Source organism: Pituophis catenifer, unplaced genomic scaffold (genome assembly GCF_029215685.1).
Source record: "Pituophis catenifer annectens isolate HBS135680 unplaced genomic scaffold, rPitCat1.0.hap2 SCAF_16, whole genome shotgun sequence".
NCBI lineage: Eukaryota > Metazoa > Chordata > Lepidosauria > Squamata > Colubridae > Pituophis > Pituophis catenifer.
In genome coordinates, this window is record NW_027256896.1 from 15,936,015 (window position 1) to 15,948,791 (window position 12,777).

A 12,777-nucleotide genomic window follows, 5' to 3' on the forward strand; every position below is an offset into this window, starting at 1 on the left:
CTCCTTTTCCCCATTCATCTTTCCCTCTCCTTCTCCCCTCTCTTCCTCTCTCCCTCACCTTCCCTCTTTCCCCTTCCTTTCCTCTCTCCCTCCCTCTCTTCGTCCCTCTCTCCCTCTCCTTCCCTCCCTCTCCTTTTCCCCATTCATCTTTCCCTCTCCTTCTCCCCTCTCTTCCTCTCTCCCTCACCTTCCCTCTTTCCCCTTCCTTTCCTCTCTCCCTCTCCTTTTCCCCATTCATCTCTCTCTCTCTCCTTCTCCCCTCTCTTCCTCTCTCCCTCACCTTCCCTCTTTCCCCTTCCTTTCCTCTCTCCCTCCCTCTCTTAGTCCCTCTCTCCCTCTCCTTCCCTCCCTCTCCTTTGCCCCATTCATCTTTCCCTCTCCTTCTCCCCTCTCTTCCTCTCTCCCTCACCTTCCCTCTTTCCCCATCCCTTCCTCTCTCCCTCCCTCTCTTAGTCCCTCTCTCCCTCTCCTTCCCTCCCTCTCCTTTGCCCCATTCATCTTTCCCTCTCCTTCTCCCCTCTCTTCCTCTCTCCCTCACCTTCCCTCTTTCCCCATCCCTTCCTCTCTCCCTCCCTCTCTTCGTCCCTCTCTCTTCCTTCCCCTCCCCTTCTCCCTCCCTCTGTCCCACCTCTCTCTCTGTCCCACCTTCTCTCTCCTTCCCTTCTCCTTCCCCTCTTTCCCTATCTGTCTCTCCTTCCGTCTTTTTCTCCCTCGCCCTCTTCCCCTCCCTCTCTCTCACTTTCCCCTCCTCTTTTTCTCTCCCTCCCCTTTCCCTCTCCTTCTCTTCCTCCCCTTTCCCCATCCCTCCCTTTCTCTCTCTCTCTCTCCCTCCTGCTCTCTCTTCCTCTCTCCCTCACCTTCCCTCTTTCCCCATCCCTTCCTATCTCCCTCCCTCCCTTAGTCCCTCTCTCCCTCTCCTTTACTCCCTCTCCTTTTCCCCATCCCTCCTTCTCTCTCCCTTTCCCTCTCCCTCTCTCTCTGTCCCTCTCCCTCTGTCCTTTTCCTTCCCTCTCCCCTTCCCCACTTTCCCTATCCCTGCCTCTTCCCCTCCCTCTTTCTCTCCTGCCTCCCTCCCTTCCCTCTCTCCCTCTCCTTCTCTTCCTCCCTCTCTCTTCCTTCCCCTCCCCTTCTCCCTCCCTCTGTCCCACCTCTCTCTCTGTCTCTCCTTCCTTCTGCTTCCCTTTCTCCTTTCCCTCTTTCCCTATCTGTCTCTCCTTCCGTCTTTTTCTCCCTCCCCCTCTTCCCCTCCCTCTCCCTCTCTCTCACTTTCCCCTCCTCTTTTTCTCTCCCTCCCCTCTCCTTCTCTTCCTCCCCTTTCCCCATCCCTCCCTTTCTCTCTCTCTCTCTCCCTCTCCTTCCCTTTCTCTTTTCCCTGTTTCCCTATCTCTGTCTTTCCTTCCCTCTTTTTCTCTCCCTCCCCTCTTTCCCTCTCCTTCTCTCTTCCTCCCCTTTCCCTATCCCTCCTTCTCCTTCCCTTTCTCCTTTCCCTCTTTCCCTATCTCTGTCTCTCCTTTTCTCTTTTTCCCTTTTTCTCCTTCCCCCTCTTCTTCTCCCTTTCTCTCCCTCTCCCCCCCCCTCTTTTTCTCTCCCTCCCCTCTTTCCCTCTCCTTCTCTCTTCCTCCCCTTTCCCTGTCCCTCCCTCTCCTTCCCTTTCTCCTTTCCCTCTTTCCCTATCTCTGTCTCTCCTTCCCTCTTTTTCTCCCTCCCCCTTCCTCCCTCTCCCTCCCTCTCTCTCTCTCTCCTTCTTCCCCCTCCCTCCTCTCCCCTCCCTCGGAGAGCACCACGGACCCCTCATTTCTATCTATTCTCACACCTATTCTCCTTGAACCATAAAAATGACATCTGATTCCTCTCATTACACCTGAGGCAGGTGAGGAGCAGGTGACCTCTTTGCCCGCTCTGGATGGAGATTTGGGGGCTCCGCCATCTTCCCGGCCCGGAATGGAGAAGCCGAAGGACCTGAAACCCAGCCGGTTCTACAAATGCAACAAGGAGGATGGCAAAGTTGGCGAAAAGGTTCCTGAAATCCTGACACTGCCGTTGAATAAAATCAGCGACAAGGCGGTCATAACCGGAGGCGCCGGTTATCTCGGTTTTACGCTCGGCTGCGCTCTGGCTAAATCAGGAACCAAAGTCATTTTGTACGATTTTAATCCGCCGATCTGGAACATTCCAAAAGGAATAATATTGATCAGGGTATTTCTCGTTTCTGATCATTGTTCAGAAATATCATATAGATATTTTGGTGAAGCTTTGCAGGTAATCCTCGATTTACGACCGTCGGTTTAACGCAGGGGTGAAATCCAGCAGGTTCTGACAGGTTCTGGAGAACCGGCAGCGGAAATTTTGAGTAGTTCGGAGAACCGGCAAATACCACCTCTGGCTGGGCCCAATGTGGGGAGGGAATGGGGATTTTGCAATATCCTTCCCCCAGGAGTGGGGAGGGAATGGGGATTTTGCAGTATCTTTCCCCTGCCACGCCCACCAAGCCACACCCACCAAGCCACACCAGGCCCACCAAGCCACGCCCACAGGACTGGTAGTAAAAAAAAAATGGATTTCACCACTGGATTTAACAACGGTTCAAAGTTAGGATGGCCTCAGGGGGGAGGGGGGAAGTGATGTATGACCTGGACTCGCACTTACAACTTTGAACGGTCGCTAAATGAACTGTTGTAAGTCGAGGACTACCTGTACACTGACCCATCAACTAATTATCATGTATGACGGTTGTAGTGTCCCCGGGGGTCACGTGATTCCCCCTTTTGCGACCTTCTGACAAGCAAAAGTCAACAGGGAAGCCGGATTCACTTAACAACCGCGTTTATTCACTTAACAACCGCAGTGATTCACGTGGCAAGAAAAGTGGTAGAATGGGGCAAAACTCACTTAACAAAATTTCTCAGCCACATACATTTTGAGCTCAATTGGGGCCGTAAGTTGAGGACTTAAGGCCACTGAGCTTGTCGATCAGAAAGGTTCGGCAGTTCGGCGGTTCGAATCCCTAGTACAGGTCTCCTGAGTGAGCAGGGGGTTGGACTAGATGACCTCCAAGGTCCCTTCCCACTCTGTTCCTGTTCCTGACGATCTGTATCGCATTAATCCAGAATGTGGTTTATTAATACAATAAATTTTTTATTTTTATTGAAGTACCAGGGAATAGCATAACAGTCAAAGTCAGAGAAGGGCCGAGATGGACAACATGACTCCACAAGCCCCAAACTTGTGGATTTCCTCTCCCAGAATTCCCTGGCTAGGGTCAGACCCATTGCTGGGAATTTTGGGAACTGAAGTCCGGGCATCTGGAAGTGCCAAAGCTGGGCCACCCAGCAGCGGAGAAGGCATTAGCCTCTTGTGTCATTTTGGCTCTGAGCTTCTGTCGAAAATAAAAATGAGGCTTGCTACTCAGAATTTCCAACGGCAGCTTTTAAGATGTGTGGACTTCAACTCCCAGAATGTATTTTATTTATTATATTCATTACAATGTAATAAGGGTTAACCAGAGAGGCAGTTTCTGTAAGCAGGGCAATAAAGATTAGGCTAGAAACAACACCAGAATGTTGTAATTCCTTACAGGATTAGCCCTGTAAAGTGGAGAAAAACAAAATAAGATTTCTTCCAACAACCGCTTAGAAAATTAACAAGCGGTTCTAACCGAATAGGTGCGAACTGGCTTCACCTGGTTTCAAATCCTGCTACCGGTTCGCTATTGGTAGCGCGCAGGCACGCGGGCTTGCTTTGTGAGCACGCGGCGCTTCTGTGCATGTCCACAGCATTTTTGATGACGTCTAAGCGGGTGGGTGGAGCCTCCCGCCACCACCATTGGTTGAAGTCCAATAGGCTGTTTTATGAGTCGCCTGGGAAAAAATGGACACTTGTCCTCCAATAAGACACTCATACAAGTTTTCTTCTGCCTTACAGTCGGACGTGAGAAACTTTAGTGATTTGTACTCTGCCTGCGAAGGTGTGGATTGTCTCATCCACGCAGCCTCGTACGGGATGACCGGCATACAACAAGTGAGTCCAGTTTGATTTTCCTTCTGTAGCTCTGGAGTTTTGCAAACAATGCAGGCTCTCTTGAAGATGTGGGAAGTTTGTTCTGAAACCAGGAGGCGGTGAGTTCTAGTCCTGCTGTAGGCATGAAAGCCAGGGGGGTGACTTTGGGCCAATCACCAGGTGACTGAATTCTAGCCCTGCTTCAGGCACAAAAACCAGCTGGGTAACTTTGGACCAATCACCAGGTGACAGTGAGTTCTAGTTCCACCTTGGGCGTGAAAGTCAGCTGGTTGACTTTGGGCCAATCACCAGGAGATAGATGGTGAGTTCAAGTCCTATCTTAGGCATGAAAGCTGGCTGAGTGACTTTGACCCAATAACCAGGTGACAGTGAGTTCTAGTCCTGCTTTAGGCACAAAAACCAGCTGGGTAACTTTGGGCCAATCATGTTCTTCCAATCCAATCCACCTCCCAGATTCGTTGTTCTGGAGAAAATAGGAGGAGGAAAGAGTATTAGGTATGCAACCCTAACTGCAGGGACTTGCTCAGGCTGGAGACTGAACTTGATGGTCATCAAATAAATCTGGACAGTTGACCCAACACGAAAAAGAAATGCAACATTTCTAGAACCTTCTGCCATAACTGTTCAGGAAATATAAAGGGAACAGAGCAGTGCTTCTCAATTTCAGTCTCTTTAAGACGCATGGACTTCAACTCCCAGAATTCCCCTGTTCAATGAATTCTGGGAGTTGAAGTCCGCCTGTCTTAAAGGGGCTGAGTTTAAGAAACCCTGCAATAGAGCAAGTCCTTTTTTGTGTTGTTGTGACATTGTGGTTCTTCCTCTTCTCCTAGCTGCGCAAGAAACACATTCGGTCGGTCAACATCGGAGGGACCGGAATCGTCCTTGAAGGTGCGTAAGTGGTGTTTTGTGTGTGGTAGTAGGTGACAGAAAAGAATAGATCGATTTTTGCTGGCCAAATTCAGGATTAAACTACTAAGAGGAGACCACGCATAAGGAATTTAAGGCTTATATTTGGGGACTGGAGTTCTGCCCCAGCTACGGACCCCAAAGAACGCAGCACACACAAAGTCCGTACAAAACTTAGTTTACTAATTAAAGACTACTAATGAGCTTTCTTAGTAGTCGTTTGAACACAAGTACAGTTTAAATCAGTCTTTTCTGAACAAGGGCTGTTAATTTAACTTCATTAACACCCGACAAGAATCCAAAGAATAATAACTCAATTCTGAGGTACGGTTTTTCAGAAAACCGTAATCTTACTGTGGTTGGCAGAATGCCCAGAAGCAATTTGCAGGAAAACTGAAAAGAGAGAAACAAGAGCCGAATCAAACGTTTCTGGAATCAAGACGCGAAGGAATATGAACGAAGTTGTTTCCTGCAAATTGCATCAGTCGTCGTCCTTCCTTAAATAGGCTAGGGGAGTGGCCAATTAGCCCCAAGCCTTACTCTCGAGGAGACCTCCTCCTGAGGAGCCACTCCTGCCTTTTAATAGCCTCTTCGTCCTCTTCACTTATGGGAACTTCTGGAGGTTCTGAAGGCCCTGGCTGAATCCCCGCCTCTGGCACCACATCTTCTCCAGCCTCCTCACTGTCCGACTCCAGCGCCAGCTGCACAGGCTGCTGGCGCAGCACCACACCAGCCTCCTTGCTGTCGGAATAAGCTACTAACTGCACAGGCCACTGATGGGCCACAACATTCAACCTCTTGTCCTTCCACAACATTTGGGCCCCTTGGCGTGATTTGCACCCCGAACCTTGTCCCTTTCTGTGTCTCCCCAGTTTGCAAGCGGCAAAGAATCCCCAGGTTGATCTACACCAGTACAGTCAATGTGGTCTTTGCAGGAGAAACGATCGTGGACGGCGACGAAGCAACTGTATCCTATGTTCCTTTAGAGCAGGTACGTCTTCCAGGTGAAATAAATTACAGGTAGGCCTCAATTTACACCATAATTGGGACTGGAACCTCCGGGAGGGGGCGGGGGGAAGACAGGCGGTCATTAAGTAAGTTACAGCAGATTTGGGGGCCTTTATTGTGACATCGTTAAATGAATCAAGCGGTCCTTAAGTGAATCCAGCTTCCCCCATTGACTTTGCTCATCGGAAACCAGCTGGAAAAGTTTCAAAAGGTGATCACATGACCCCGGGACAGTGCAACCGTCATAAGTACCTGCCAGTTTCTAAGTGCCCGGATTTTGATCAAATAATCGTGGGGATGCTACAGCGGTCATAAGTGCAAGGACCAGTTGTTGTAAGTCACATATTTCAGCCCTGTCATAACTTCGAACAGTCGTTAAATGAGTGGTCGCACATCAAGGACTACCTGTAGTTTTTAAGCCTTTAGCTGAACTTGGGGAATTGGAGTCGAATGCCCCATGCGTGGAAGGAAGAAATTGAGCCGCTGATTTTTACCCGGGTTGAAAATTTTGCACGAGTTTCTCAAACTCTAGTTCCTGGAAACATTTTGGAATGTGCAAGGGGGGCCAATCACAATTCTGAAGCCAGTATTTTTTGGCTTTTGAACCTAAGTAACAGTAACAGTAACATCTAGTCCAACCCAGCCCTGCTCACGCAGGATTCGAACCGTCGACCTTTCTGATCGGCAAGCTCAGCGTCTCAGCCACTGAGCCACCTAGGGAGCTACCTTTTCCTCTTTCTCTCTCTCTCTTTTAGCAAGTTAATGAATATTCCCGGACGAAAGCCATCGCAGAACAAATGGTCTTGGCGGCTAATGGGTCACTCCTACCAGGTACTTCTCTGCAAGTTTTCGCCATGTGAAGTTTTGCCCTTCATCTCTCTCCCTCCTACCCCTCTGCCACCTTTACAGTCCAAGAAACTAGGGAGGGTTTCTTTTGGGATGTTTACCACTTCCCATTCCTTCTGTGGGCTCAGCTGCCTCTTATCTGAGCATTGTCTAGGCCAGGGGATCTCCAAACTTGGCAACTTTAAGACTTGCGGACTCCCAGAATTCCCCAGCCAGCCAACTTTAAGACGTGTGGACTTCCAACTCCCAGAATCCCCAGAATGGCTGGCTGGGAATTCTGGAAGTTGAAGTCCACACGTCTTAAAGTTGCCAAGTTTGGAGACCCCTGGTCTACCCTGTGTCCCTTCCTCCTGTCTCCCAAGGCCCTTCCAACTGCTCGTTACATCAGCTGGTTAGTCTACATCGATGTATTGCAAGCTTCTGTGAATGTAACCTTAGAGTAAAGACAGAGCTCGTATTCCTGGGTGGTGCTTCCCGTCTGGGCTACTTCAAAAGGATAACATTTATCTATCTCTACTCCCTCGCCTTTACAGTCCAAGAAACTAGGGAGGGTTTCCTTCTGAAATGTTTGCCATGTCCCTTTCCTTCTGAGGGCTCTGCTGCCTCTTATCCAGAGGTGGAATTCAGCCGGTTCAGACTGGTTCGGGTGAACCAGTAGTAGAAATTTTGAGTAGTTTGGAGAACTGGCAAATACCACCTCTGGCTGGCCCTGCCTCCGGCTGCCTGCTCGCCACTCGCCCTGCCTGTCCACCTCTCATCCCCCCCCCACAGTTACTCCTGATCTCACCTCCAGTCTTATCTGCTATTGTCTAGTCTAGTCTGGCTTTTCCTGCTTCTCCCGAGTTCATTCCTACGTAACATTACAACCATCTAAGAATGGCACCCAAAGGACTAAAGGTTTTCATTTCATATCTTCAAGAATTCATTCTGGCTTGCTTTACTTCACAGGAGGAGGGAAGTTACACACATGTGCAATCCGCCCTCCTGGGATTTATGGACCGGAGGAGCTGCAGCATTTGTCTCAGTTGGCCGTACGTATTTTGATGAGCATCGCAGGGTACCCCTGATGAAGAGGTGGGGGGATGTCGCAGAAGCACCTTTGCAGGGAACGCTAACAAGGTCTTTTGCAAACGTGTTGCATATCATTAGCCAACCTTGGCTGAAGAATAAACCAAGAAACGTGGTTTATTCTTCAGGTAAATAAGGCCTCCAGGCAAGGTGAACAGGAACCCAATAAGCATTGAGCGTTGCATTTTAGTTTTTCTAGCTCTGTGTTTTAGATCAAAAAAAGGAGGAAAAAAAATGAGTATTTTTCTTCATCTAAGAACAATATATCAATATCTTCCCCCTCCAGGATTGCTCCAAATCAGTTTTTCAAACTTGGCAACTTTGAAGATCTCTGGACTTCAACGCCCAGAATTTCCTAGCCAGCTATGGCTAGGGAATTCTGGGAGTTGAAGTCCACAGATCTCCTTGTTGCCAAATTTGGGGAACCCTGCTCTAAATGTTGGGAGGGAAGAAGGAAGGAAGGAAGGAAGGAAGGAAGGAAGGAAGGAAGGAAGGAAAGAAAGAAAGAAAGAAAGAAAGAAAGAAAGAAAGAAAGAAAGAGGAAGGAGGGCAGAAAAGGAAAGGAAGGAGGGAGGGGGAGGGAGGGAGAGAGAAAGAAAAAAAAGGAAGGAAAGAAAGAGAAAGAAGGAAAGGAAGGAGGGAGAGAAAAGAAAGAAAGAAAGAAAAGAAATGAAGAAAGGAGGGAGGGAGGGAGAGAGGGAAGGAAGGAAAAAGGAAGGAATGAAAGGAAAGGGGGAGGGAGGGAGGGAGGAAGGGAGAGTGAGAAAGAAAAGAAAGGAAGAAAAGAAAGAAAGAAAGAAAGAAAAGAAAGAAAAGAAAGGAGGGAGGGAGAGAGGGAAGGAAAAAGGAAGGAAGGAAAGGAAAGGGGGAGGGAGGAAGGAAGGAAGGAAGGAAGGAAGGAAGGGAGAGCGAGAAAGAAAAGAAAGGAAGAAAAGAAAGAAAAAGGAAGGAGGGAGGGAAGGAAAAAGGAAGGAAGGAAAGGAAAGGGGGAGGGAGGAAAGAAGGGAGAGCGAGAAAGGAAAGAAAGGAAGGAAAGAAAGAGAGAAAGAAAAGAAAGGATAAAAGAATTCAGATAGCTCTTCCTTTCCCACGTTGCTTCTTTTTTTAAGCCTCCGTCTCTTCTAGTTTAGCTGCGCCTTTGTGATGTTTGTGTTTTGCCAACAGCTCAATATGGAGAGAGGTTTTTTTCACGTCCGTTTGGGCGATCCGGGAATCCTGACGAACTGGGTGCATGTGAAAAATCTGGTCCAAGCCCACATCCTGGCAGCCAAGGCTCTCACTCCCGAAACGGACTACATCGCGGTGAGGTTTTCAATCCCCAGCCTTCCAGAGATACGCGGACTTATGACGCCCGATGGTCTATTTTTCCTTTATCGTTCTGTTGTTGTTTTTTTCAGTTGGGATTCTAATAGACAGGCTGTCCTCAATTTACAACCCCAACTGAACTAGACATTTCTGTTGCTAAGCAAGGCGGTTGGTTGAGCGTGAGCGGTGCCCCCATTTTATGACCCTTTTTTTTTTGCCGGTCGCTGCAGTCGTTAAGTGAGTCTGGCTTCCCTCATTGACTTGGCTTGTCAAAGTCGTAAATGGGGATCACCCCTGGGATAGGACAACCATCATAAATACATTTGGAAGTTGCCCAGCACCTCCATTTTGATCAGGTGACCACGGGGATGCTAACAACGGTTGCTAAGTCTGAGAAGCGCTTGTTAGTTTTTCACTGCTGTTGTAACTTCAAATGGTCACTAAACGAATGGTTGTAAATTGAGGACTACCTATAAAAGGTTGAAAGGGGGAGGGGACTCTCCAATTTACTGCTTAAGAGCTGAAGGTCAGAGGTTTTTATTGATTTTCTCTCTGTCTGTCTGTTTATCTATCTATCTATTTTTCTATCTATCATCTATCTATTTTTCTACATATCCATCCATCCATCCATCCATCCACCTATTTGTCTGTCTGTCCATCTACCCACCCACCCACCCACCCACCCACCCACCCATCCATCCATCTATCTATCTATCTATCTATCTATCTATCTATCTATCTATCTATCATCTATTTTTCTACATATCTATCTATCCATCCATTCATCCATCCATCCATCCATCCATCCATCCATCCACCCATTTGTCTGTCTGTCCATCTACCCACCCATCCATCCATCCATCCACCCATTTGTCTGTCCATCTACTCACCCATCTACCTACCTACCTATCATCTATCTATCTATCTATCTATCATAATCTATTTCACCTATCTGTCTGCCTATCCACCTGGCTGTCTTCTATCTGTCTGTCTGTCCATCCGTCATCTATCATTTATCATCTATCTGTCATCTATCATCTCTCTCCGTCTCTGATTTCTATAGCCGCCCATCTCAGCAAACAACTCTTGGGCAGCTCACAATTCAGAGCCTACAATTAAAATTAAAAAAAAAACAAATTTAAAAACAATAAAAACAGCAAAAAGCATTACAACGGTAAACAAAAGATTTTAAAAACACATATTTTATATTTGTAACTGTGTGGAAGATATTGCAGGGATTTCAAAGTTACCTTCCTCACTCATGTGTTTCCTAGGGTGGCCAGGCGTACTTTATCAACGACGGGGAAGAGGTCAACCTGTTTGAGTGGCTCTCGCCCTTGGTGAGTCCAAGATCTGCAAATTGATCTCTGTAAATTATTTAATTGCTGCCCCAGTTGACGGAGAAAGACAGATGAGGGTCCTGAAAGTCCATTCTTGGACCTCCTTGGCCAGCTGGTATTCCTCCATTGTGCATTTAATGGGTTAAAAACCTCTTGTCTTCTTCCTGCCCTACATTTTGGCTCTGTTGACTAACACAGGAGTCTCCGAACTTGGCAACTTTAAGACTTGTGGACTTCAACTCCCAGAATTCCCCTGCCAGCTCTTGTACCTTTAGACCAGTGGTGTCCATTCTTGGCAACTTTAAGACTCGTGGACTTCAACTCCCAGAATTCCCCTGCCAGCTCTTCTACCTTTAGACCAGTGGTGTCCATTCTTGGCAACTTTAAGACTCGTGGACTTCAACTCCCAGAATTCCCCAGACAGCATGTTGGGAGTTGAAGTCCACAAGTCTTAGTTATCAAGTTTGGAGACTCCTGAATTGTCCTCGTCAATCAGCCTTTCCTCTTTATTTTCAGTTTGAAAGACTGGGCTACCAGAAACCGTGGATCCATATTCCTGTTTTTCTGGTTCATCTAACAGGTAACAGTCCCCCAGTACGTAAGACAAGAGATGTTAGAGAGGTTTTTTCCCCCCCTCCAAGTTTTTTATTTTTTTATGTTTTACAAACTTATCAAATCCATGCGTGAACAGTGTGGCATCTGGGTGGCATACATTCTAATACAAATAAAACTAGTAGAATTAATCATAGTTATTACATTCAATCAACTTATATATTTCTAATAATGATACACATTTATATTAAGTTGCAATCTGTCATTATTCAATTATTCCATGTTTTCTCGTTATTGCTTTTATTTTATTATATAAAAGTGTGCACACTAATATCCCCTCTTCTCTTATTTCTATCACTTATTCTAACTTTTAATCGTGTCACCCTTTATTAAAAGACTTTTTCTTTCTATCCTTCCTAACTTCTAGTCATGTCACCTAACTAAAAAAAAGAAGAGAGTGAGAAAAGGAAAAGCAAATCAGAACAGCAACAAAAAAGAGAAATCATCTATCCATCGTCTCTTGCCCGCTTCAATATTTCAATTGCTATGCTTTTTTTTTTTTGACTTGCCTCCCCAATTCCTCGTGAGAGAGGTTTCTAAGATGGAGGCTGGACGCACATTTTGCTTCCTGTTAAACCTGTAACCGCAAAAGCTGTGTTTTGTCTCCCACAGCTGTCGTCGTGGAAAAAGTGCAAACTCTGTTGCTCCCCATCGTGGAAATCCCACCCCTGATCACCAGAAATGAAGTAAGGCATCCTTGAGCAATTGGGGAGGGGGCGAAGGGGCTTCTTGGTGGCGGGAACCTGTTGTTGTTTGGTTTGCCAACCTTTGTCCTCGGTGTTCCCAGAAGGAAGGGTCTCAAATTGTCCGATCTGCCCATTTTACAGATAGATCACTGAGGCTATGATCAATTTTTCAGCTGCCTCCTATGCCTGCATGCAATGCTTTGTAACTGTGGCCTCTGCTCTACGCAATGTTTGTTTGTTTGTTCAGTTTATAAGCCACTCAATTTTTTACCTCACTCTGGGCAATGGACTACATGCAATAGTTAAATTTTGAAAATACAGAGATCCTGCCAAGGTCAAGATCAAGGTGGTTTTACATAAATCTCTTTCTTCCCGATTTACAGGTGCACAATATGTGGGTCACACACACCTTCAAAATTGATAAAGCTCAGGCCCAGCTTGGCTACGTTCCGAAAAAGTACTCGTTGGACGACTGCGTGGATCACTTTTTGAAAAAGGGACCTCGGCCTAGGAATTTTTTCTTACAAAAATGCCTTTTTCTACTAGTCCTCCTCACGGGGATAATCGCGCTGTCCATGAAATTCACCCAAGTCCGAGATTTTCTGCTAGATTCCTAGGAAAAATATTGGTAGCTTCTGGAGATGTAAGGCGGGGCGTTGCTCGCCAGCCAGCCCTTAGACGTGGGGATGGGAAGTGTGGCACATGGGCTTTGGAGTCGTTCCCCAACTTGCAGGCCAAACAGGTAGGATGAAAAGGACACGAGAACGATGTTCCGAAATCAAAACGGTGAATGGATGGGTCAACCAAGTGCAGCGACAGGAACGTTGCGCCCCGGGCGTCTTCTCCGGAACTCCCTTGAGATCCTCCAGAGGTTTTGCGTGGCTGCATGAGGAAGAAAAACGAAAGCCAAAAAGAGGGATGCTTAATCCCCCCACCTCCACCCCACCTTATCTGGGTGCCGTAAGAGCCACCCAGAAGGATCAAGATCG

The 12,777-nt window shown here is 47.2% G+C and overlaps 1 protein-coding gene across 1 annotated transcript; it reads left to right on the top strand.

Moving 5' to 3' along the window:
- The first annotated feature begins 1,941 nt into the window (after positions 1 to 1,941).
- Positions 1,942 to 12,405, top strand: LOC139325410 (putative short-chain dehydrogenase/reductase family 42E member 2). Its single transcript, XM_070955267.1, has 11 exons — positions 1,942 to 2,196; positions 3,922 to 4,017; positions 4,848 to 4,905; positions 5,796 to 5,914; positions 6,687 to 6,762; positions 7,726 to 7,808; positions 9,010 to 9,147; positions 10,425 to 10,490; positions 11,007 to 11,070; positions 11,715 to 11,788; positions 12,172 to 12,405. The coding sequence occupies exons 1-11, from the start codon at positions 1,942 to 1,944 to the stop codon at positions 12,403 to 12,405; spliced, it is 1,263 nt and encodes a 420-aa protein (XP_070811368.1).
- The last annotated feature ends 372 nt before the right edge of the window (positions 12,406 to 12,777 follow it).

What these genes read in the sequence shown, in the direction of transcription:
- LOC139325410 (XM_070955267.1), top strand. Translation starts at nt 1,942, where the DNA reads ATGGAGAAGCCGAAGGACCTGAAACCCAGCCGGTTCTACAAATGCAAC. An exon ending in TAATGGGTCACTCCTACCAG is followed by an intron (nt 6,763 to 7,725) that starts GTACTTCTCTGC and finishes TTTACTTCACAG; the next exon opens with GAGGAGGGAAGTTACACACA. An exon ending in AGCATTTGTCTCAGTTGGCC is followed by an intron (nt 7,809 to 9,009) that starts GTACGTATTTTG and finishes TTTTGCCAACAG; the next exon opens with CTCAATATGGAGAGAGGTTT.